The sequence below is a fragment of the Manacus vitellinus genome, unplaced genomic scaffold (assembly GCF_001715985.3).
Source record: "Manacus vitellinus isolate BGI_N305 unplaced genomic scaffold, ASM171598v3 scaffold_4_pilon, whole genome shotgun sequence".
Taxonomy (NCBI): Eukaryota; Metazoa; Chordata; class Aves; order Passeriformes; family Pipridae; genus Manacus; species Manacus vitellinus.
In genome coordinates, this window is record NW_021940604.1 from 1412796 (window position 1) to 1438663 (window position 25868).

Here is a 25868-nt window from a genome sequence, read left to right on the forward strand (position 1 = left end):
TTTTGTTAAATCTAATTTCAGCTAGTGGTAGACCATTCTAGAGATAGTGCCGACACATTCATCAGCAGTAAGTGTACATCTCTTCTAGAGTTCCTGTGAATAACCTTTTATGTGTCTTAATGGCATTTTCCACCAGGCCATTCAGTTAAGGATGTCTAGAATTTGACAGATTACTTGTTGAAATCCATAATCCAGTTCTGCCTATCAGGTGGTAGACCGTGATAAGATCTAATTCTCGGACACACCTGGCAAATGCAGATTTAATTCTTCCCATGAAAAAAATGAAACCAATTTCCCCATGTAACCTTACAGTAACACAAATAATAATCCAACAACATATTTTCTGAGACAGATTTTTTGTTACTATTCCCATGTGCAATAATACACCTTTGTTTTTGAGAAAGCATCTTGGAAGTGTCTCTATCAGTATATTTCATGGTTTATGCTATGTTTTCAAATATTGTAATTGCAATTGATAAAACCCCACCTTATTTTACTGTTATATTTAACCAGTGGCACCTTTGCTGTGAGCACTAATGTTATGTGACTAGTTGCTGCTATTGCCATTTTTCTGTAAATGAATATGTAAAACTTCTTTCACCTACCCTCTTCCTCTCTAACAATGCACAGGGGTATTCTGATTTCAAAAGTGCCCTGTATTCAGCCTATTTGGTAAACATCCCATCCTTCAGCAATTTTCCAAAACATCTGAAAATGCCTAGGTCTTTGTACTTGTATCAAAATACTTGAGAATAGGAACTTTATTAACCCTGTAAGCTTTGAAAGCCTGTCCAAGCTTGAATACCATTATGTGCACTTCTTTGTAAGTGCTTGACAGCTACTAATAAAGACTGTCAAGCTTGGCATGAATTTTCCCGCAGATTTTACCATCTTTGCACACTCATTTGTCTTTTTGTCTTTGAAGTCTGGAATAGCTTGGAATTTATTACCTTCTTTAGCCCTTCTTTCAAACATTTTCTGGAGCCTGAAGTTTTACCTTTATTGTATAATTTGGGTTCTATTTCATAGTCCCGTCAAAGGCACTGTTTAGTCTTTTGTGATGTTCTGCTGCTGTTTTCTCAAAAGTCAGAACATCATCTATGTACATGTCAATAGATTAATTTCCTTCAAGAAATATGTAGTACTTAGTGAAAATTCTCAGGAGCATATTTTAAGTCAAAGGAAGCCTGTGAGACTAGTGTCTTCTGCATAGTGCATTGAAAATGGCTTGCCTTGAATTCCTTTTATCTGGGGAGATTTGTAAAAGCAAGGTGGATATACATTTAAATTAGTAAAAGATAATTGTGTCACTTCATGGAATTTTTTTCAATATATTTATTCAGATCTAAACACAAACAATATGGTAGATTTTCTTTCAACGTTAATGGTACATATTCAGAGGCCATTTCTAATCTTTGTTGTCACTTGCTGACTAAGTGGTCAAGATTCTCTTATATTTTCTTTCTCTCTTTCTGGCTTAGAGATTTGTAAATGAACAGGATCTGTGGCCAGTGTGCACATACCATTAAGGACAGCTGGTCTTCTACATTACCCTTTCTGGGCTCTTTCACAACATACAGCCTCTGCATCTCATGCTGGCTGCAGCATGTTTTAAATTGAGCTTGGGCCAAAATATTTGTTACCACTGACTACAATTAAATAATTTTAATTTTTTTCAATTGAAATCTCTTTAGCTTCCCAATACAAGCTCTTAATTCTACTGGATGTTCCACTATGTACATTGGTTTCTAATTCAGTTGTTTGGAGTGCCCCTCATAGTCTACTGTTACAAACTGGCCCAAAGATGCCGTCTCATTAAGAAGTCCCCACAAGCATCTTCAAGGTTACTTGCCCAGACCTTGGAAGCAAGTACAAATTTGGAAAGCAGCAGGACTCGGTATGCCACCGAGAAGCCTTGGAACCACACACTTAAGAACAATCCAGACAAAAGCCACATCAGGTAACCAGCATATGTTCCAAAAGATACATGCTGTAGAAAGGCCAGGTAGGCGACTACCCCACAAAATCCCACAGCTTGCTTTCTGTCTCTCTCAGGAAAGAGAAATGGACTGTGAGTGAGAGAGTCTGGGCTTCTTTCTGACCACACCACTATCCCGATGGGTTTTTCTCATCTCTGTGGCTAAAGTTCTGAAGCAGAAATATTCAGAATCATTTTTTGATGCCATTTAAACTAGCAAAGAGCTGGATTCACAAAACCCAGCCATTGAAGGTGGCGATTTCCCAGTTCCCACGTGCAGTACTTTTTCAACCAGATATGCCAAAGTGCTCAGATAACAAAGCTATTTCACCTTCCCCTAGTTCTTTCCCCATGAACCCAGACCTTTTTGCATGCAGGAAGGAAGTAAACTCATGCGTAAAGATAGAAAATAATTAGTTTAAAATGACTAAACTAGCTGCAGTTTAAATCTTTCTAAAGAAAAATGAAGATGAGGCACACAGGGATCTAAAAAGTATTGAAGGACATTGCAAATATAGCTGCTGATAGAAGAGAAAGAAATCAAATGTAGAAATGAACAGAGACAAATAATGTAAAGGATGTAAATAGGCAGCAAAAGGAAAGATTCAAATTTATATTTTGCATGTAGAGAAATTGCAATCTAAAAATATTCAGAGACAGATTTTTAAGGAGAGTATAAGATTCTGACAAGTCCGTGTCAAGCGGGGGCATAAGAAGAATTCTGGGTGTATTTCTATGTAAATGTGAAGTTCAAAGTTAGAAACAATTTTTCAGTGTAAGCTTTCCATCGTGCAGCAGTGAGCAAGTCCCAGTGTTTTGAAATGTAAAACCAATCACTAATTGTATATCCATTTCCTTTTACTTTGCTCCATCTTAGATACCTTTAGATATCAGATCTCAGATGCACTCTTGATTCCAAAGACTTCTTTTTGAATCAAGAAAAATTGAGTCTTGTTTTTCTTTTCATATTGGGAAAAATAAATAATTTCTCTCTTTACTCTTTTTTAACTCTTTATCCCAGACATTCTTGGGATGTTGGAAGCTGTTTTCTTTCTGTAATGCCAGGACAGTGATGGCCCCAAATGAGTTGCCATTAAAAATTGAATAATTAGGGCTTTAGTAACATACTAAGGAGTTGCTAGTGTCCTGTCCTTCTGGGCTACAAAACTGTCAGGAGTCTGTAGGACCAGTCTAAGAGCTCAGGGGCCTTTGTACTATAAAGATGCAAAGTTAAGATTTTGAATGGCTTTATATTGTCATAATATATATTATGCAGTACATACTCTGCAGCAGATATTTCTTGCATTAACATTTTCTTCTATTTGTGAATAGATTTTATGGAAAATTGACTTCAGCAAACTTGGAATGAAACACTGGTTTCTCCTAGTCCTAGTATTGCGTCTGTGCTTTGCTTAAGTACGCTTCTCTGTCCTTTGTGGGGGGCAGAAGAGCAGCCTTGTTTTTGTGATTTATGAATGATTTTGTATTTCTGTTCAATTCTAGTTCCTGATGGCATGCATCAACACAGGAATCTTCACTTTCATTTAGTATAAAACAGTTGTTTAACTCTTAAGATTTCAAAGAAAGCTTCAAGGAATGGAATACATAAATCATGAGGACTCTAAAAAGTCTCTGAAAATATCATATATTGTAAGATGTCTTAATTTTCACTCCACCTGCACTTTTATATCAGATACTCAGTTTATTGGTAATGTAAAAATTACAGGGGCAATCTACTTGAATAAGATGTGAACAAACAACAATAAATGCTTCAACATGGCAACCCTTCTGAGGACGACGCATCATGTTTTTGAGTACTATGCATTAGTTGGACACAGGGTAAATTACTGTTGTACAACAGGCAGTTTTCCTCACCTCAGTTTCTGAGGCAGTGTAAAGAAGTATTTTTTCTCGATTTTGTTTTCACTTTTTATAAATAAGAAAACAGGAAGTTCTTTGCAAAGCATCTAATGACCAATGTGGTAATGTTAGCTGGTTTATAGTAATGAGATGGTATGTGGTAAAGGTATGGTATGTCAGAGAGGAGAATGGAACAGCAGTATCTATTTCCATTATTATTGAATGGGCTCCTTGGTTTTAAATGAGCTTCTGTTTCAATACAACAAAAATCTCCAGGCCTGGTTAATTAGACCTTGGGATTTGATGAAAAAAAAGAAAAGAGGAAATCAAATCTGTCCCTATTGAGCTTCATGACTTTTATTTTTGATTCTTTTAAGAGAAAAAAGATTTTCACAGAGAAGGCTATGAAGTGAATACTGATATGCACTTCTCTAAGGATTTCCTGAATATTCCGTTTTAAAGGGCTGTCTTATTAAACCAATTCCCATCGCACACTTCTATGTCAAACATACCCTGAAAAATAAACCTTGCTATTTCTGGACATTGATTAGACAGACACATAAAAAAGGCACTCCTCTACTCTGTTTGGATATTAGATAACAAAGTCATTAGCTGGAACTCATTGATGTCCATGGATTTTGAGTCCTAAGATAGAGACTTCCCCACCAAGGTAGTAAAAACTGAGCTAGTAACCATTATTTTCATTGTCTGCTAATTGCATTACTTTTTTCTCCCCCAAAAATCCTTTCTTACCTTACTATTTTCTTGGCTGGAAAATTACATGGTACACATATATAATATATATATAGGACTAGAATATGACAGAAGGCTGTGTTTTTTGGGAGTGATATTTTACTCCTATCATCAAGGCATAGTTTCTGTTTTCCTTTTATTCTCTGTGCAAAAATACAGTTTCCATTTGAGTTTACAGTAAAAGTGTTATGGTGTTCTACCATGTACATTTTAGACAGTTCAAGCTTCTCCTTGACCAGTACTGGATCAAGTTCTGATTTTGTTAAACAGATTTTTAAAAATTGTTATTTAGAACACAACTACATATTTTTATTTTATTGGTGGAAACAGGATTAATACATACTGCATAGATTATGAACTATTTCTATTTTGGATAGTATTGACTGTCCTGTAGGAATTTACTTCTTTCTTTTCCTTCTCTCCCTTTTATTTATAATGTCACTTGGAAAATTATTGTATTGCCAATGGTTTTATGTATCTGTATTTATATATTCTTCTTAAAGACTGTCAAAATATCTTCAAATCTGCATTCTTTACCAACTGTTGTGTGCTCTGCCTGCCACAGACTTTCTGAAAAGGACCATGATGATAGTGCCTTTGATATTATCTTCATATTCCTTCATTTCTCCAACTGACCGATGTTTACTAATCCTGAGCAACCTCATTTATTTCCTTTTGTATGCCTCAGATAAGTGAGTGTTAGCAGGCTACAGTTAGAGGATTCAAAATCATACCATGGTATTCATGAGGGGTAAGTAATTTGCTCCATGTAGAACTGCTGGTCCCAAGGCTCAGGCTTCTATAGGACTGTCCCCTGTGTCTGCTCCTTTTGCCTGGGCACATTAAGCCTCCCCATGCTTTAGCTCTCAGTGGGATGGGAAATAAGGAATTTTAATACACCAGAAATTGAGTAGATAGGAAGGTAGAGGACTAAGCACAGGTGGCCATCAAACATTTGTCCTTTCCAAGACAGCAGCAAGCAGCTGAAAGTGCTCTGCCTGTTTGGCTTTTAATCACATCGCAGGTTTCTCCTGAGGTAGTACCAACTGTACAACCTTCCTTTACTTACAGCTCACAGGATATAATACAGAAAATCTGTAGAGATCTTTATCTGTCTCTGCCCCCTCCATCAATTTTTCTTCCTTCATGTCTTCTACCTTTTTGTGAGCAACAGTCCTTGTATCCAAACATTCAAAGTTTCAGATTGCTGTTCTTACATTTGTCCCACAACAGTATGTTCATTGAAAAGGCTATTTTCCTTTATTTTTTTCCCATTGTTCTGTTTGATTTTTGTTGTTTTGTTTTGATTTTTTTGTTTTGTTTTGTTTTAAAAAACATGTGCATGTATGTTCGTATGCATATACCTTACCTTGAATTCTGTATGTTTTGTTGGTATTTCAATGGATGAATATAAAAAAGTAGTTTTTATTTTGAATGCTTCTCCAGGAGTAATTGTTTTTTTCTGGCCTTCATGTATAAACGTGGGTTTAAAAATTTGCTTTCAGAGTTTGTTGATAGAGGTAGAGTAGATTTCTTTGAGTAGTTCCTTTGAGATGGATTCTTAACCTTTTACATATTGTTCAGCCATAGAGTAAAAGGAAGTTTCTGCACAGTGTCCTTCAGGTTTTCTTTGCATATCCCAATACTGCATGAGGCAATTGACAAGTATCTATTTTCTGTTGGTCCATACACATTCTTCTTCTGTGATTGGATTCATGAAAGGAGAAAGAATATAGTTCTCTGTCACTGTGTCATGTAGGAGGAAAGGCAACTTACACACTTTCATAATTGTACCTTTGTGCAAAAGCAGGACAAAATCAGGTTCTATTTTTAAAAAGCTTGCTTCAGTTTTCCATTGATAAGTTGTACCATCATCACTAATCAATAGAATTTAATCCTAGGAACATTTTGATTGTTCTGGGGTCAACAGATTAATGAAATATAAAAGAAGTTTTACCTCTCCTAAATGAAAGTGTAAGGCTTAATTTATAGTAGCAGATTTGTTGTCTCCCTAGTTACATGACTTATACTTTCTCTAACGACCTGAAGGAAATGACAGGAATGAACCAAATTACTTGAAGGGAGACTGCATGGACCATATAGCTTCTTGAGCTACGAGATCGCCAGGGATCTCTTCCAACGAAATTATTCCATGACTGCATACATAAAATGGACAAGCATAGCTTCTACATCAGAAGGAAAGCCTCCATTCTTTCTTGGGAAAGATAGTCATTAAGATGAGTTTCCTTCAGGAAAACATCTGATATCAGAAAAGATATCCATACATATTACCTGGAAGAAATTTTCCAATTCAAGTACAACTTGGGATTTAGAAGGAAAACAGATGCCTTCTCAACCCCCAGTAAAGAACGAATGAAGAATAAATATTTATTTCATCCATTTTTAAATTAATCTGATTATATTGTGCCTTACTTTGGTGATTTGGTAAATCTTTGAAGAATGGTGGCCTTCTCAGTTGTGACTTTAAAGCAATTTTGTATTTATACTTAGTCTTATGAAATGCTAGTAATTCATTCAACCAACATTTACTTAGTCTTAGGTTGGCTTGACCATATAAAAAAGTGTATGGAACTATTTTACTCAAGTACTTAGAAGAATAAATCCAATGTGAGCAAGATTTCTGCAAATCACTCTACTCTTTCTAAATCTGTTCACTTCACAATTTTTGTTAATGAAACCTATGACTTTCAGAAAATATTCACTTATGTTTTCTCAGGAACACTTGGATAAATCTGCATATTAATCAATTTTTAATAGAAAAAAAAGATTCAATAGGCGCTTTTTCTAATCCCTAGATAGTCAGGATGGTAGGTAGGTGTTGCTGCATGCAGAGTCAGTATTTAAGTAGGCATTTCGCTATGGCTGTTCCATGTCCCACATGCTACAGGATGGGGTTACTATGGGATGCAACTCATAATGTTAAACTTCTACATGGTAGTAGGAGCCTGTGTGGACCTTTTCCTTACATCAGCGAGTATCTGCCATCCTAGCTTTGTCGGTGATGCCAGCATGATACCTGAAAGGAGCAACTTGAATGATCTAGTCTTAAATAAGTAAATTTAAACAAGATGGTACATTTCAGTGGTTCCTCTGAGCATGATATCTGATAACTTCCAGTTATATTCTGGACATATTTGGTTTTGATATGATGTGGATGCCTAATACCTAAATGCCTAAAAGGTTGCTGCTGTGCTGCTGTAGCTCTGCTTGCTACACCAGCAACTCTTAAGGCGTAGAGGTTAGCCAGGTGGTGTTGAACTCAGTTTGATTTAGACAAGCAGATGATTATGCTTACATTTCTTATTTCATGTGTCTACAGCTACATGAATAAAAATTTATGACTTTAAGACCGAGAATTGCAGAAGAGTAAATCAATAATACTATAATACATTTTGAAATGGTCTGTAACAGTTGCTTTAAGTCAAAGATAGTAGAATTGCCTGACCAAAGTGGATTATTAAAAAAAATTCAAGACATTGCAGAGGTTTAATGTTCAATAACTCTTCATTAAAATATTGGCTCATTTTCAGGTGAATTCATTATTCAAATTATTCACTGGTTTCTTGGTTTGCTAGGGATTCATGAGCTCTTCACACATTATTGCAGACACAATACAATGGATGCTGTGCTAGTAGGTTACTGAAGACTAATGATTTTATTTGTTCTATGAAAGCCTTAAAGTATTACTTGATTTTCTAACTTGAAAGGTTTAGGTGCTTAGAAGAGTCACTATCATAGTATGAATTTTATATTTCCTATATCAATATCTTATTACAAATGAACAATTTGTGAATATTTGAGTGGAAATTATATTATTCATATATATTCCTAGTAATCTGAATGTTCAATTATCCACAGAAAGTCAAAAAGAGAGAATGGCAGATAGGGACAAATTTAAAATAGTTTTGATAGAAACAGTTGTAAAAGGAAATATTCTTCTAATACATGTTAACTTCATGAGTTTTGTGATTTTATCATGGGTTTAATGATGTTTCACCTTTTATTCTTCATTTTATCCAATCTGATTTTTCCAAGCCCATATTAGTATGCTTTGGTATGGAATGTATAGTGGGTTCTTATCTACAGGTACCAGTTCCTCTGCAGACACGGCTTCATTGAAGGGCTATCAAAGCAATAAGCAGTTCCTACACAAATATGTGTGTAAAGGTTCAATTTTCAAGCATGAGTGTGTAAATAGCATTCCAGAAAACTTGTGCAGGTATGAAAATAGTTTATATGCAAACCAATTATGGCAACCTCATGCATTTGAAATTTTATTTATGTTGAAAAAAGGCCTGTAAGCACTGTGTATTTCTCTTAACTGTTGTAATATGAGATGGTAACAGAAAGGGATCATTTGAGGGGAATCTGCTAATATAAACCCAAATGGAAATTCTCAATTATCCTGTAAGCAAACATCTTGGAGAAATCTAAAGGCTGCAATTCATGGCATTTTTGAGCTCAATACAGTTGGTGTGGAAATGGAAATGAGATTCTAAGATGTTTTTCTGTTTTCCTATTCATCAGCAGGGCCTCAACAAACAAAGTAAGGAGGGAAGAAAGGAAGTATGCTTCCCCTTTTTCTGCTTGTGGATAGGGAAGACACCTATGAATTAATCTTTTAGGAAGTGTCACAAATTCATGGCTACACATCCAGAAAGATCTGATGGGGTGGCATGGAGCAGAGAGGGATATGTGTTTACTTGTTCTTTTTCCTGTATATATACATGTACCTTTCCATGTATTTGCAGCCTGTTTCCCCTCCATATATTCTCTCTCTTTTCAGTTCTCTAGATATGGTCCAAAAACTTGAGTAGGTTGTAGCTGGCTGAAGCAGAGGTAGGAAGGATTCTATTCCCCTTTGCACTTTTGCATGGTTCCACAGAAAAGACCTCAGCCTCTAACTTTAGGACAGGATGGAAATCTTAACAGGACTATTTTTTCCTAATTATCCTTCCTGAAAAGGGAATACTGTTGGGCTCTTCACAGCAGGAATGACTTCTTACTATCCATATTCATTCTTCAATGGAGACTTCTTGCACTTTACTCAAAGCAAAGCTGCAGCAGAGCTGCAAATCCCCAGAAATTGGTACAGAGATGAAAAACTAAACCTGTTTTCAGATTTGGGTGCATTAATAAGACATTAAAAATCTTTGATTTGGCAGCACACATTGGAGCCAAGGAGCACCTTAGATAAGGCACAATGCTAAGACTAAAGTTTCCTACATGTGTGTGTTTGTTTAAAATTGAATTCTCTTCCTTACACAAGTGCTTTCATTTGGAGAAGATATTGTGCTTTCATGATGCCTCGTGTTATGAATTTCAAACATGCAGAGCAAAGATTCAATCCACTTGCCAGTCTGGGGTGAAAGCATGTGTATACTTTTTGAAAAATCAGCTATTGCCTTAGAGAATATATATATGGTTGCTGATTTTCCAAGATACTCACCATTGTGCATCCTTGAGAATGGTAAAACCTTTCTGGCACAAAAGCAGCAACAACGTTTACAAAAAGCTGCACATGCCAAACGTGTCAGGAATGTTCACAGTAAAGACTCCCCAAGATACTGCCTGCATGATAGGCAGTTAAAATACATTATGTAAATTGCATGCAAATATACGCACAACATATGATAATTAAAACCTTTGTAAATACGTATTTGCAAAATACAATCCATCATGGTCCACAAGGTTATAATATACATTTTTTTAAATGAACAGTGTAAAAACGTTGAACGTTCACACAGAAGTGAATGATAATAATTTGAAACATAATGAGCTCTCATTTATCCACTTTACAGTGTCATTCATTTAAAAAAAAAATCACTAATTGACTAAATAAAAATGGCAATCCCTTACCAACACTTTTTGTTTCTGTAAAATGTAAGAACTAATGTGCTACTCTGACTGTGAGCTTTCAATAACCGTAGATGGGAAGTGAAAAATTGTGTATGCAACGTAATGAAGCAGAACCCGAGAAGAACAGAAATTTTACTAAGAAACAAGACAAATCACTTGTAGGAAGTGGCCTTTGGAATTACTTTTAAACTTCATCTTTCGATTTCTCTCACAAAACATCACCTCCTGTAGGACATTAGAATTGAAACCATGACAGACACATATTGCTGTCTCAAAGGGAGCTATATAAATCATACCAGTCTCTTCCTCAGTCATGCTGGTCCTCCCTAGAGACATCCAGCCCAAGTCCTGACCAGGTTTGACATGCTTTTCCATCTATAGTCCCATGGGAGGCTTACAACCCACAGTGGTATAGTAGAGCTGTATGAGTTGTGAGTCTAAAATCATTAACTTCACAGTCTGGCACCAAATGCTCCTCTTGTACCTTCTCTTGTGCGTGTGTGAGATTGTCAAGGCAGCAATTTTCTATTTCCCTTTACTTTGCCCTCCCAGAAGGTGCTTCAGTGGCTTTCCCCCTCGTGCTTCCAATGTGCAGAACTGATATTGCCATGACACTTTCAGCTGATTTTAGTCATGACTGACCTATGGAGGTTAGCAAACTGGAAGAATCTAATAGCTGGAATTCGAGGTACATTTGAGCCCAGCACAATTTGTGGGGAAAGGAATCAGGCAGAAATCCCACAGTATCTTGTGATGCCTGCTGCAAAAGACAGGGAGCTTGAGATGACTCCTGCCTGCCTCCATCCATGCCTGCAGGAGCAAAACCACTGACTTAGATTGAAGCCTATACTGAAGGACGTGATTTTCCACATCTACCCTGCATTCATGAGACCCCACCTGGAGTATTGTGTCCAACTCTGGATACTCCAACATAGGAATGACTTGGGCCTGTTGGAGCAAGTCCAGAGGAGGGCCACCAAGAAGATTAGAGGAATAGAGTACCTCTCCTACGAAGACAGGCCCAGAGAGTTGAGGTTGTTAAACCTGGAGAAGAGAAGACATCAGGGCTTATAGCACCTTTCAGTACCTAAAGGGGGCCTACAAGAGAATGTAGAGGAACTTTTTTACAAGGGCATGTAGTAATAGGACAAAGAAGAATGTCTTTAACCTGAAAAAAGTTAGGTTTAGATAAGATATTAGGAAGAAATTATTTATTGTGGGAGTGGTGAGATAATGGAACAGGTTTTTCAGAGCACATGGGGATACCCCATCCCTAGAAGTGTTCCAGGCCAGGTTGGATGGGGCTTTGAGCAACTTGGTCTAGTAGAAGGTATCCTTGCCCATGGTAGGGGGATTGGAACTAGTTGATCTTTAAGGTCCCTTCCAACCCAAGCTTTCCTATGTTATCACCCTTTTGTTTTCCTCTCAGATGAGAATATTTAGTGAACTTGCTTCTTCTGGTTTTAAGGAGATGAGTCAGTTCTCATCAGGCCTCAGGTTTTAGCATGACAGCACACAGACTTTCAGCCTGGTCTTGCCAGCAGTGAGATACAGGCTTATCTGTAGCCATGGGAGTATTCTAATATTGCTAGGACTTGTCACAAATATAAAAGTGAAACTATGTTTTTTCAAAATTCATGGTTGGCAACTGAGGAAAGCTCTCCCACCTTTCAATGCAATTAGATAGTACTGGTGAATTAACTGAAGGAGTAAGTGCGAAAATGACCTTTTGTTTCTCATGTCTAAAATAATGCTCATTAGCAATAATGATCAGCACCTTTTAGCTGACATTGGTGATTGTTGGGATTGACTAACAGTGCCTAAGCCTAAGGAGGAAAGTCATTTTGCTACTTGCTGACTTGTGAATATTGGACAGTCTCAATTTTCCTTACATGCCATCTTCTGTTTAAGGCATGTATTACACAGACACTGTGTAGCATTCCTTATTGCCAGAGAATAGGCCCATCCTCCTTCACAATAAGGTAATTGTGTTTTTTTTTCTTCCTGGTACACCAGGATGATGAAATAAAGAATTTTTTAAAAGTCTTCTCCCGGAAGAGGGCAGCTGAGCAGTCAGCTGGAGTGCTGTTCGTGAATAACTCTGGGCCTGATTCTGCCACAGCAGTGGCAACACTGATTTTTTTTGCCTATGAAATTATTTCACCTGCCACACTGGTACTTTTTGTGTTGGCCTTATGCTGAGCTCTGAGTTTCCCTCCATTTTGTCAGAAAAGCAAGGAGGGGGTCATCACAGTTGTACAACTCCTACATGTGGACATGAGAATCTACACTGGATTTTCCAGTGTTGTGTTGTCAGAAAAGACTTCTATAAAAAGAGAAATTTGCAGGCTTCCACATCTGACAAGCTCTGGAAATCCAGAGCACTGGCATTTACCAGAACCAAATAACAAATTATTTAAATGCTACTTATAACTATTCAGTGTTTTGTAGCATTTTGAAATGTGTGTATAAAAGTAGTGCCTGAGCTTCTAAAAAAGCAGTGTCTGACCACACAGAAAGATGGTCTTGCAAAAAGCAGTCTCCAATTAAAATGTCCAGCTTTTTTTTAATATATACATATAATCCAACATATAATAATTGTCTTTAAAAATATAGATACTGACATATATGAAAAATGTCTTGGCACTTTATTGAAAGTTGAATTCTCTGAGTAGTGCTGTCCTCATATTTAAATCTATTAGAAGTTTGACATAATAGCAAGCCAGCTTGCAGCCTGGAGAGCAATGGTAAGAAAGCATTCAGCAATGGGCTCTACAGGAATGTATATTGATGTGACAAGGGAGGTATACTGACAGGGGTTTTAGTTTTGCTGAAGGGAGAGAAGGCAAGAATCCAGACTCTGATTCTTTTGTGTGACAGCTATGGTCATCTAGTGCCCTGCTACCCTGCGTAAGTAGGATATCAGCGGGGAACCTCTGTGAAGGTTGAAAATTTGAAACTAATGTTTCCAATTTACATAGATATAGCCACACGTAGCATTGTTTTCAAAGTGGATGAATATTCACTAGGACAAGAACAGAACTTGTCACAAAAAAAAAAAAATGAAAAAAGAGATCGAAATCATGTCAATATGATTCATTTATTTGGTTTTATAATGACAAGAATATCTGCTGAAGGCAGAAGGATTATTGCAGAAATAATTCATCTGCTCTTAATTTCTTTTATTTTATGACTTATTCAACCCGGCAGAAAAAAAATACCATGAATGAAAACTTCTTAAGAAACTGTTACCTCAGCTAATGCAAAGGTAGTTGTAGCTCTGCAGTCAGAGAAGTCTAAATCAATTGCCCTCTGCAGCTTTGGGCATCCAGATCAAACCTTATAAGGGTGCAGGGATCAAATTGCCAGACGGTGTCCGTGCTCACAAATGTGTTTCATTTTCCTTACCTGTGAAAGGATGCTACTCCCCACAATAATCACAGGGCAAGCAGTCCTCACAAACAATAGCATGCTTACTTTTGTGGGTTTGCCTGTTTTGAAAAAGCATCTGGACTAGTAACTCTCTGAGTGCTGTGCTGGGAAGCAGAGCAGAGATGCTGCTGCATAGCTTGAGTTAAGCCCTGAGGAGATGAAAATAGAAAGGCTGATTGCTGGTTGTCTCATCAGCCCTTGTGAAAAGCAGCTGACAGTGTTCATGTTTGGAAGATGAGAGGAAATTGGAAATCCATTCCATTTCCCCCCACGTTTCAGTCATAAGAATATATATGACTACAATTCAGAAAATATAGGGAGGCTAACATGTTTAATCCAAACTCAGTGATGTCCATTGTCACATATTAGCAGAATAGTAAACTGGTTGAGAAAAAAATAGCTTCTTTTCTTCAAACTCAGTCTGTGATAATGGGAAATAGGACTTCTGATGCTAGATGAGGTAACCCTGGGCTTTTTCCCTTTCTGCCTTATTTTTGTTTGTGATTGAATGCTGAAATTTGGATTTGGCATCATGAATGTCAGCTACCAGACTGGGACTTGGACTACAAGCAGCTTGCAGAGCATCAGTGACCATTTTAACTGTGATAAACACCACAAAACCACAACAAAGGCAGTTCTTTCTCTCTTAAGAGAAAAAAGAGTTGTTGCTAGTCTGACACCCACATTCTTTTTCCTCCCTCACTGTTTCTGTCATCACACTATAAACCCCTTTACAGAGCTTCAGATCAACTGTTGCACAAGATACCCAGCATGTTTCAAGACCAGATTGTCACACGCACGGACACTCATCAGGGAAGGTAGTTTGGGTAATGGATATTGGGCACCTCCTGAAATCTGTGGTAAAGACACAAAGAAAGGTGGGTTAGGAGAAAGTGCTGTGTGTGGTGCTACTTGCTATTCAGCAGGATGAAAGAAGGATAGTAGGTGGAAAGTGCTTGATTCTGACAACGAAAGAATAGTATGTACTTCTTTTTTTAAATGAAATTTCAAATTTACATTGAATCAGCTATTGGTCTTGTGTTTCTGTCACTGACATGCACACTGTCATCTGGACTTCAGTATTGTGCTGTTGCCCAGCATTAGAAATATCAGGTTTCTTATTATTTATAAGGCACTAAGGATGCACAGTTCCTAGACAATCTTATATATATATATAGTTATAGATATAGATATAGATACAGATATAGATGTAGGTATAGATATAGATACATCTTAACAGCAAAAAGAGATACTGAAAGATATTCTAAAAGGATCTTATGTCTCTAATAATCCTCCCATAGCTGCTGGTAGAGCTGGACAGGCCCCTTAGAGCACTTTTCAGCTCAGTCAGCCTGCAGACAGGATGCCAGGGAACCCCTAAGAGACCAGAGGACTTCTCTTTGCTTCCTTGATTTTACTGAAAGTAGAGCAAAGCTCCTATATGAGCTTCAACACATATGAACATTTTTTCTCTGATTCCAGTGCTTTTTCTTCACATTTAGTTGAAGACAAAACTTATCAGACAGATTTGAGGAAGTTGAAGAGAGAATAAAAAAATATTTGGGGCCAGAAGGAGACAAAGAAACATTAGGTGACAATCTGTGTTCCAATGTAGGGAATTTTTAAATAAGCTGCTCTCAGAGAACTCAAAATACACTTTCTCTTGTGTTTGCAGATTTGCTCTGCTTTGCCTTCAGAGTGTACGTGGCAATTTTTCAAGCCAAACATATTGGTGTGGGGGGGAAACCAATAACTATTTTTTGGCTGGTAAAAAACCAAAACAGCGGAGAAACTACCTCCTTTCAAGAAGGTCTTGGAAAAATGGCTCAATTTACATAATCTTTTTGACTCGCTTATGTTTCTGCTTGAGTCTACAGTTTGAAAGGCAAAAACATTGTGACAAATAATGAAGTAATCATGCAATTAGGACTCAATTACTCATGCTGTTAGAGTGATCTTTTGCTTATTTTTCCCCCACATAGGAAAAAATAAATATTGTGTCTTTTTCTCCCCTCTGGTGCTCATTTCCAGCTTGAATTATGTGAAATCCAGAAAGTTAGTTCTCATGGTTTTACCTTCATAGGGTTATCCATACCAGGGTTATCTAGGCCATGGTCTGTCATGAAGCAGTCAGGATACACATTTTGCCTTCAGAATATGGACAAGTGAGCAGTGTGGAGATGCAGAGGGGTTGAACAGTGGCTTTTTTCTCCTCTTCAAAATTCAAAGCAGTCTAGGGGCAGGGAGCAGGGATAGACAAATTGTCATTTTTGAACTCTGTGCACCCCTGTGGCAATTCAAGTGCAGCTGTCAGGTTCAGTCTGTGCCAGGTGGTTATCATTTGGCCTACACTGGTGCAAGAAGCTGGGTAACCTGCACTTATGGGTGTGGGAAGAAGCAACCAGCAGATGTTGCCAGGTTCAGCTTGACAGAGAGAGTCACTTTGGGATACTCTGGCACTCTTCAGCCATCACTGTCTCCCTGCTATGACCTACACTCTGCATCTCCCCCAGCTTTTCGCTCTCACACCATGTGTGAAATGCAACATGCATACAAATATATCTCACGCTATATGAAGATACTAGTCATTGATGAAGATACTAGTCACTGATTTGCAAGGTCAGAAATTTTCGGCAAGGCCTTGTCAAATGGAGAAACAAGAAATCCTGTCTCAAAGGTGCCATGTAGTGCCATCTTAAAGTACAGCTTTGTGAGTCCATGAGACCAGGTTGAAAGGAATCTGTTGAACACTCAGCGCATTGCCAGATGTCCCATGTCTTAAATAACTTCCCATAAGAGAGGCTTGGATCATGTTTCCCATGTGGAAAACATTCAGTACATGGGTTTTCCTGTATTTTTATGGAGAACTGGACATTTTTTTTCCAGGTGTTTAGAGCATAGACGTAGCAGTTAATGTGAATGCCAGCTAAACCATGCAGCTGTTTAGTCTGGTGGCTGGGGGGCAAAGACTCACACATGCCCAATGCATAGTCACTTTATACCTGTTTGTCTAGGACTGTGACAGAGCTTGCTACTTCAAATCTTGTCTATTTTTCACTGTGGAGTCCCAGGCACATCTATGCTGAGTGTCTCATAAATGGCCTCAGCTGGTAATGGTCTGCACCACAATGGTCTGCCATCTCAAGCCTGTGTGTAAGAGGCTTCTAACAAGGACCTTCTTTCAGTCTGTCTGAAATTCAGGATGCAATCCTCTTCAGGGTGAATCTGAGACTTCTCTCAGCAGTCAATTGCATTTTTCATCTTGAGCTCTTTGCTGCTGGAAGTGCTTCATCTGTCTACTTTTCACACAAGCACTGCCACTGATTTGATTCTGAGTGGATAGAACTGGAACTGAGGTGCCAGAATAATCTATTTCTCTCGTGACACACACAGCATTTTAAAATTAAGCAATGGCTGACTTATATTTGCACTTAAATTAGACTGTAATAGCACTACTCTTAGGAGACTGTAATAAGAACTGGAGAATGACACTAAATCAATGGACTTCTAAAGAAGAAGAAAAAGAATTAAAGGAACTGAACTAAAACTCAGATGATAAGCCCAATGGACTTCGCTCAAACCTGTTAAAATAGACTTTCCATGAAATAATGTTATCAAGAAACAGATTTCTCTTCAGGTTTTTAAAAGTATCTCATATATGAACAGAGAAGCAAAATAGAAAGCCATTGTTTGTTAATTGAAAAAAAAAAAACAGAAGAAGAGGAAAAGAAAACATGTTATCACAAACCCCGTGGAGCATGAGATTAGCATGTAGTTTTCTTTTTAGTTTGGTCAAGTATTCATATTTCATTCTCTTCCAACACAGTGCATTTCTCACTTTATATTTGATCTGAATTGCTCTTTTAGCTGTATGATCTGTGCATGCTGAGGTCTATTCAGCAAAACATCCAGGATCCTGGCTCAGTTTGCTTTCCATCAACATTAATTTTCTCAGTTTCCACCCCTTACAAGACAGTGGAAAGAAGGCAGAATCTCTTCAGACATAACAGCAGAAGCTATGCCCAATAACCTTTCCAGAGGGACAAGGATAAATCCTCATTATTCCAGATGAGTTAATGAGGACTCTGCATGAAATCAGTCAGACTGCTCATTACAAGCCTCTATTACTCTGCTTTCTCTGTCTGAATTTTACACCTTTGTATTCCCCCTTAATCACTTGCTTCCAAGGGTGCCGGCCTGCTGTTTTCTGGTTGTTTTTTCAAAACAAGCTTCCTGTCTTTGTGTAATAATGGTTTTCTGCCTCTTTGCAGTGACGGTTGGGCAGACAGAGATGAAGTCATTGAAGGTTATGAACCCGAAGCAAATGGAGGCATTACTATCAAACTGCAGTCTCCTGAGGTCTTGGCATTTGATGACTACTATCTGAAGCTGCGTCTGGACACCAACACCCGCAATCCTTGGTTTCCTGAGTTCTGGCAGCACAGATTTCAGTGCCGTATCCCAGGGCACCCACTAGAGAATCCCAACTTCCAGAAGAACTGCACTGGTAACCTGTCAATTATTTTTCTGTTTTTGAATCTGTGCTCTGGCAAAAAATTTTCTATGGTTTTGGTTTTTTGGGGGGTTCTGTGGGATTTTGTGTGTGCTTGTTCTTGTTTTGTTTTGTATTTTTATGGTATTTGGTTTGGTTTTTTGGGTAGTTTTCTTTTTTTTGTTTGGTTTTGGTTTTGGTTTGGTTTGGTTTTTGTGTGTGTGTGTGTTGTTTTTGGTTTTTGTAAGGTCCAAAAAATGGTAAAAAGTGTAATCTCAAATTGTACAGGTATTAATCTCAACTCCCTGAAGTATGTCTGGTATTGGTCGTACAGCCTCCACTCAATTTAGTTTTTCTCTATTATAGAGTGACTTGTTCCCTTTTCATACTTTAGGGCTATGCTAAGTCTGAGAAGGTTGTCCAAGTTTATAATAGGGCTTGTAAAAAAAAGTAATCATAAATTTTACAAAAATAGGAAGAAATTTATACTTTTTCCCCTAAAACTCAGCTTTTCTGATCAACTTAATAATGAGGAATTTCACAGAAAATATTATGACATAAAAAATATTTTAAGGAAAATTGATGAGTCTTATATTTGGCCAGTCATCTGCTTCACCCTTTCTTTTCTTACCCATTAAAACATTTATAGTTTGTTTCCACTATTTAGCACTCATATAAAAAACCACACTCTTCTACAGATGAAGGTAAATCTTACCTCATAGAAAGGGAAGAGTACTTGTGTATAGACAGATTTTCTCTTCCATTCAGAATCTGAGAAAAGAAAACAAAATGTTTCAGTAAGATTAAATTTATTAGCAGATTGAGTGAGAAGTGATTACATTCCTGTAAAATACATGCTGAATAATTTTTGTAAATATTTTTTTTGTAGTTTGCAAATGCATCCTTTCTAGTCAAAATGTATACTTGTAGTAAGGAAGTTACTTCATTAGAAACAAACCTAGTGAAGCTTGACTTCCCATGGATTTCTGTCCTATTCTTTACATCTCCACCTCCTCTATCCCCTAGCAGTAATCTCAGTTGGTCTTCATGTGCTCCCTGAGATGCATTCTCATAGTTTCCAGCTCTTCCTTCTCCATCAGTAATACTTTCTAACAAGAACTTCCACAGTATCTTTTGTTTCTCCCAAGTTCTCTTATTCACAGCTGAGACACATCACCAAATACTGTCACCGACTTAAACTCTAGCAAAATGTTGATTTATGGTATATACATTTAATTGGCTTTGAGACTGCTTCAGCTCAGACAAAGGAGTTAACATGGGTCAACAAGGGCAAAAATTGCTAAGGAGAGTTGAGTGATTGATGCAGTGTAAATGCACAGCCCTCTTTTGTAAGAAAAGAAGATTAAAATTACACTGTTCTGTTCATTCCATTTACACAAATAAATTTTAGGCTAATATTCTATAAAAAGGCCTAATTTTGAGGCATCTCAGCAGCTGTTGTAAACATGGGTAGTTTTTTATCCAGCCTCTGTTTGGTTACAAAACTAAAAAATTGAGTCTGAACCAGCATAGTTATCCTTCATCTGCTGTATCAAAGGCAAGTACCAGCTGGTGAGTTCAAAACGGCCAAGATGAGATACTTCTGCACAGAATGTGTAGGTGAGTTTTCACATAGTGATTGCCATACAGTCCAAAACTGTACTTAAGCAAAAAACAATTAAACAAATTCATGGAAGAAAACCAGTAAATGTTGTTTTATTAAAAAAACCCACAAACACACACAAAAAAATCAACAAAAACCAAACCAAACCAAAACCAACCAAACACACAAAACAAACAAAAACAAACAAAAAAAACCAACTCAAACTTTCTCAGGATAACCCAGGGTGGAAGCCGGTGGACATTGGAGAGGGTTTGAAGAGATATCATTCTGTGCCTGCTCCATATTCTGGGCTTCTCAAGGTGTCAGGTATCAGAGACATGAACCACTACATTCTGATAGTACTGATGAAACACAAAATCATTTGTCCACGTTGGTAGACTCTGAAAGTTAATAGAGTCAATTTGGGAATTCAGATATCTTTCCCTCCTCTAAAACCTCTACATTTTTGTGTGAAATCTCAATATGTGTGATACTCAGGCTTTGCTGAAAAGCAATCAGCTTTTAAACTTCACAGTGTACCACTGATAATGCTCAGGCTTATCACACAGAGCTAACAAGTCCAAAAATATCTCAAATCAGCAAAGAGCAGCATCACAAGGTATCTATTCCCACTAATGGCATACCTACAGAATTAAGAGATTGATTTAAAGGCAGTACTGCTCAAGTTCATCTTCCGTGTCTGGAAAGTTAACATCTCAGGAAACTATGTAATGAAAAAGAAGGCCTAAGACAAAAATTCTTGTGATATCTAGGGAAGCATAGTATAATGGTAGTTACAAAGCTGGGGATTGCCTAGAGGCATCCAGAAAAAAAATAGGAGAGGCAGCACTGTTCTGTGACTACTTTATTAAGAAAAGATTCAGAATACTCAGTTTGTATTGGAGAATCTTCAGTTACTGCCTGTCCATTATAATTTGCTCACATACAGTCTAATTACTTTACTGAGTTTCTTCGGAATTGCCACTGGCATGCGAAGTTCAATTTTTATCATTTGTGGATAGGCAAGGACTTCTCAAGCAATTACAGCTGCTGGATTTCCAATTTTTCACACTGTTATTGTTGAGTCAGCAGTAGCTTGGGATTCTAGGCTCACTATAAAGCAAAGGAAAACTCGTTCCTAGAAATCTCCCTTCTCTGATGACAGGAATTCCCTCATTCAGTCCCTGAGAAGACTGATGTTGTCCTTCAGAAATTCTCATGTAACACTGAGCTCTGAATGTACATGTTCTGAATGTACATGCATATTATGAAAGAAAAAGGTCTAAGCACTATTGGAAGGAAGAAAGTCCAAGTGTAGTCTGCTCTATGAAGTCTGTATGATGCCCAAGAGTTGGCCACATTTTCAGAATAGCTTATCTGGATGTACTAGGACTACATAGTAGTAGCATAAATTCTTGGGAAGACAAGAAAACCATCGAGAGTTTTGCAGTGATTGCTCCTTTGGATCATCCTTTCTTGCAAAAATTCAATGACTTACTTTTCCCACTTGGGTGGAAGTAAATGAGTGGGAACTATTTTTGATACATTCTTTACAATGTGATAGCCAAATGCCTCTCATAAGGGAATATCTCTTTCCCTGTCCCCCTTTCTTTCCCTCCCTCTTTTCTCTCTATCTGCTATAGGAAATATTCTTCCTCAACATGATAGGATTCAAGTATAGAAATTTTCTTACATGTAGTTTTCTTGGATCTGACTGGGATGGAGTTAACTTTCTCCATAGAAGCTCTCATAGCACTGTGCTTTGTATTGGTAGCTAAAAAGGTAACACACCAGTTTTTGGGCACTGCTGAGCAGCATTCACACAGCACTGAGGATCTCTCCAACCCCTTATGCCCACCCTTAAAGGTTGGTAGGCTGGGAGTGGGTAAGAGGCTGGGAGGTGGCATGGCCAGGACATTTGACCCAAACTTACTGAAGGTTTCATACAGATGAGAGAAAGGATGAGGAGGTGGGGGGAGCATTCATTATTAAGGTATTTCTTTTCCAAAGCAAGTGCTACATACTGAGACTACCTTTCCCAGGAAGTAACTGGACATTATCTGTTGACAGGGGTAGAGAATATATTCTCCTTTGCTTCCATATATTGTCTTCGCTTTTCTTTATTAAATTACCTTTATCTTGACACATGAGTTTTTAATTTTATTTTGCCTCCTCTGTCCTGTTGTTAATTATGTGTTTATGTTTTATAAATAATATGAATTATTTGGAGAAGACATTATGACTAGTTTTTTGTTCATTTGCTTCTGGCTTTTCATTTCCATGTTTGGAAGAAAGCTGCTACATTTATCTAATATTTTATATTTCCAGAAATTTTTTAAAACCAGACTGTCAATCAATATACAATAAAAGTAAATATCTTTCTTCTTTTGGGAGCCATAACGAAAAATGTGATCATCACGAAATTAAGGAAAGAACCAATATACATGTGCCTTTGTAAACAACATAGAAGACAGTTTACAGAAAACATACAAACTACAGCAGGATATGACAAAGGTTTTCTGAATCTAATATTTACACCTACATTTACCATTGCGGGTTCTAACAGTAAAAGTTTGCACTCCTCAGATTAAAAGGATCCTCGTGTAGGCTTGTGACATTCAGCCTTCTCAACTACATGGGCAAACTGATGGTGCTGCAAAGGAACAGGACATATGAGTCATCCTCCCTTGTACCTCCTTGGGACTCCTGTCTCCTATGGCTAGAGGGAGACATGGGCACTCCTGACTGTTTGGACTGCCACAGATGATTTAAACTTTTATCAGGAGCGTGGTGAGGACAAAAGCACACAATTAAAATTAATTGACTTGTTCCTAGAAATCGATTGTTTGTGCAGGTTGTGCATCAGAACAATTAGCAGAGATATAAATGTTTAACCAAACCAGTAAGTCAATCAGAAGTTATCTGAAAACAAGGCCAACTGCCTTCTGTCAGGCCCCAATGTCTTTTATTAGATGATACCTTTCTCTTTCCTCATTTACCTGTAGGTGGAAAATTTTAAACACCCATTGCAGCTTTACAGATTGTCATTACTGGCAGCATTACCCCATAATACAAGTGGAAAGGAGATGTAGAAGCTATCATATGTAGGCACAGACCCACACACTCACACATATCTAGCTACCACCCAGAGATACTCTGTACACAAGGATATTATCTGAAAAATAGCCAAGTAGAATTCTTAAAACAAATGGGTTCCTTTTAATAGATTGTGGCAAGTAGTGGTGTAAAGAACAATTAATTGTGAGCCCAAGTGGTAAAACTTGAACCATGCAAACCACAGAATTTCCTGCTCAGAATAAGCTGCATTGGTATCCATAGGGAGAATAATCTGATGGAAAGTTCGTACTCAGAAGAGTAGTGCTGCTAGAATAAACTTCTGTTTTCCCACTCACACTGAGAGGTCTGGGGAAGTGCAGAAGTCTGCTGGTGTGGAGGGAGCTAGGAAAAATGATAAAAGCAGCTACTGCAGCTAGGCTAGGTTGCTGGCTGAGCCAGACGGCTACAGTAGCACAGCAAAGTACTAGACGAGGATTTCCAAAGGTTTCCTTCAGCTGATATTTTTGAGATTCATACAGTAGAAAGCAGCTTTGAAGGAACCTGCAAGTTCAAACCTTTAATTTAACTCTAGATTCAGGCTCAGCTCTGCAGGAATGGAAAAGCAGGGCTATTCTGTTCAAAGCAGTAGCACTCTACACATCATGCTATGCAGTGCACTGTCTACTTTCTGCAAAGGCCACTTTGCTGCTTTTCTCAGGTTTATTCTATATAAAAATTCCCATCACAAGGGTACATTTTTCTTGTGAAATCTTGAGTATTTCAGTATTTTCTACATTGTCACATTTTGCTACACCCAGCAAAAAGGGAGGTAGGCCAAAATGAATGCTTTTAAAATTCTTTCAGATCTGAAAGAATCTTGCTTCTGTTTTTTCTGTTGAATTTAATGTGTGAATACAAATTAGGGCCACTTATTTTATCTTCTGATTTGCTTAGCTCTAGTTTGCTGTTAATCAGTGAGGCATTGTCCTCATGCAGATATTTTTCAGAAACTCCTAATCTTAGTTTAGCTTTAAGATGGATCTTTTCCGTGGTATTGCAGTTGAACACAGCTATGTGCAGATGTCCAGTTAAAGGGAAGATAAAGTGGATTTTTGTGATCTGTGTATTTGCGATTAATGTGTTGCATATTGCAAGGGTTAAAAGGGAATATTTGGATCCTCCTAACAAACATTTGAAAACTATGCTTAATTTCACAAAAAGCATAACAGTGTACTCTGTTAAATTATGACATGGTCCAGCTGGTTAGGGGGCTGAAACCACTTTGCTCCTCAGCTCCAGTGCAGCTACAGCATCTGCATTAGGACCTGGGAAGCCATGGGATTGTCTGAAAGCAACTGGATGGTTGAGGAACTGCTGTGTAGCCTGTGCCTTGCACATGTGATATCCATCCCATCAGCACGCAGCCATGTGGTTCCAGGAAGCTAGCCCATTAGACAGAAGCTTTCTCATGTGAGGGTACGGACTTTTAAAAAAAAACAACCCCCCCCCCTCCCAAACCAAACCAAACCAAACCAACAAAACAGTCAAAACCCAACAATGCAAAACCATCAGCAAACTTGGCAAAGGAGAAATTTGGAGTAAGCTATATTTCCACTGAAGTAAGATACATTGGTGCTCATACTCATTTGTATTCAGACGGCTAATGCTGGTGTTTTTAATAAGACCTTAGCATTAAGAAGTTCTCTTCTTAATGGAAGAAATGGTTTATTCTTTTAGAATAATAAGAAAACCAGAAATAATGAAAAGGAAGAGAAACGTATAGTACTGGCTGATGGGTGGTGCACTGTCATGCAAGAATTCTGAAGCCCATCTTAAATCAAAAACAATTTAAAGAGTAGTTAATATTAGATATCTTTCCTGGCTGTTCTTTGTCCTCATACAGAACCTCTTGAATTTAAAATAGGAACAGACCAGCTAGTCTGTGACCTACAATGGGGAGAGTGCTTGGTCTGTTAACATGAAATATTATCTCATACCTTTGAAGTCCTCAGGATCTCATGCCCGTACACAGACAACCATGATGCCAGTACTTAGATGTTTACAGGTCTAGATCAATGGATGGAAAAGAGTTTGTGATTTGTTCCATTTTTGATCTCCATCCCATATAGGAGCACAGATGAATATGTGTATTTTATTACTTTCATCATATTTTTCCACTCTAATCTATAGATCCTATTAGTTTTGGATGTTGTGCTGGTGCCAAATATTTAACATATTCAGAGAATGGATTTTTTTTAACTCCTTTGCCCCATTCGGTGGGAATATATTCTATAGTTAATATGAAGGTTGCTTATTTTCAACACTAAAGCAGCCTTTTCTGATGAAGATGCTCAAAATTAGCTCCTCAAGTGCATGCTCTGAGCCCTAGATAAATTGGCCTGCTTTTTAAGGCGCTGATCTCCCCTAATTCCCATGAAAATCAACACCAGCTAGAGAAGTTCAGGTATTAATCAAGTCAATTAATTAGGTGCCTGAATATGTATTCAGGTTCCTAATGTAAGTATTGTAAGGTGGTTAATGTTCTGAAAGCTGCAGGACAATTACTGACTTCAGTCTCTTTCTTTCAGATAGTCTCAGGCTTCATATGAAAAGCATGGAACTGGAAATTTAATCAGTCCTGTGTTTTCCATTTTTCTACCATTGTATGTTACAATGTAATATCTGTAAAGGTATCTAATTTGACTTCTTTTTCTTTTCATTAAGAGTGAAAAACTTGATTAAAGTAGCCAAATAACATAAAAGTATTCCTTTACATTTGTAAATGAATTTGATATTAATTGTGTTCATTCCTG

General features: G+C 37.6%; 1 protein-coding gene across 5 annotated transcripts in view; it reads left to right on the top strand.

Annotated features, from left to right (window-relative positions):
- The window catches only part of GRM1 (glutamate metabotropic receptor 1), a 176404-nt gene that overhangs the window by 94738 nt on the left and 55798 nt on the right, over positions 1 to 25868 (top strand). For all 5 annotated transcript variants that reach the window (XM_018078270.3, XM_018078271.3, XM_018078272.2 and 2 more), the window contains exon 3: positions 18175 to 18410. In XM_018078270.3, coding sequence (XP_017933759.2) covers positions 18175 to 18410 — 236 coding nt within the window. The remainder of the gene's footprint in view (positions 1 to 18174; positions 18411 to 25868) is intronic.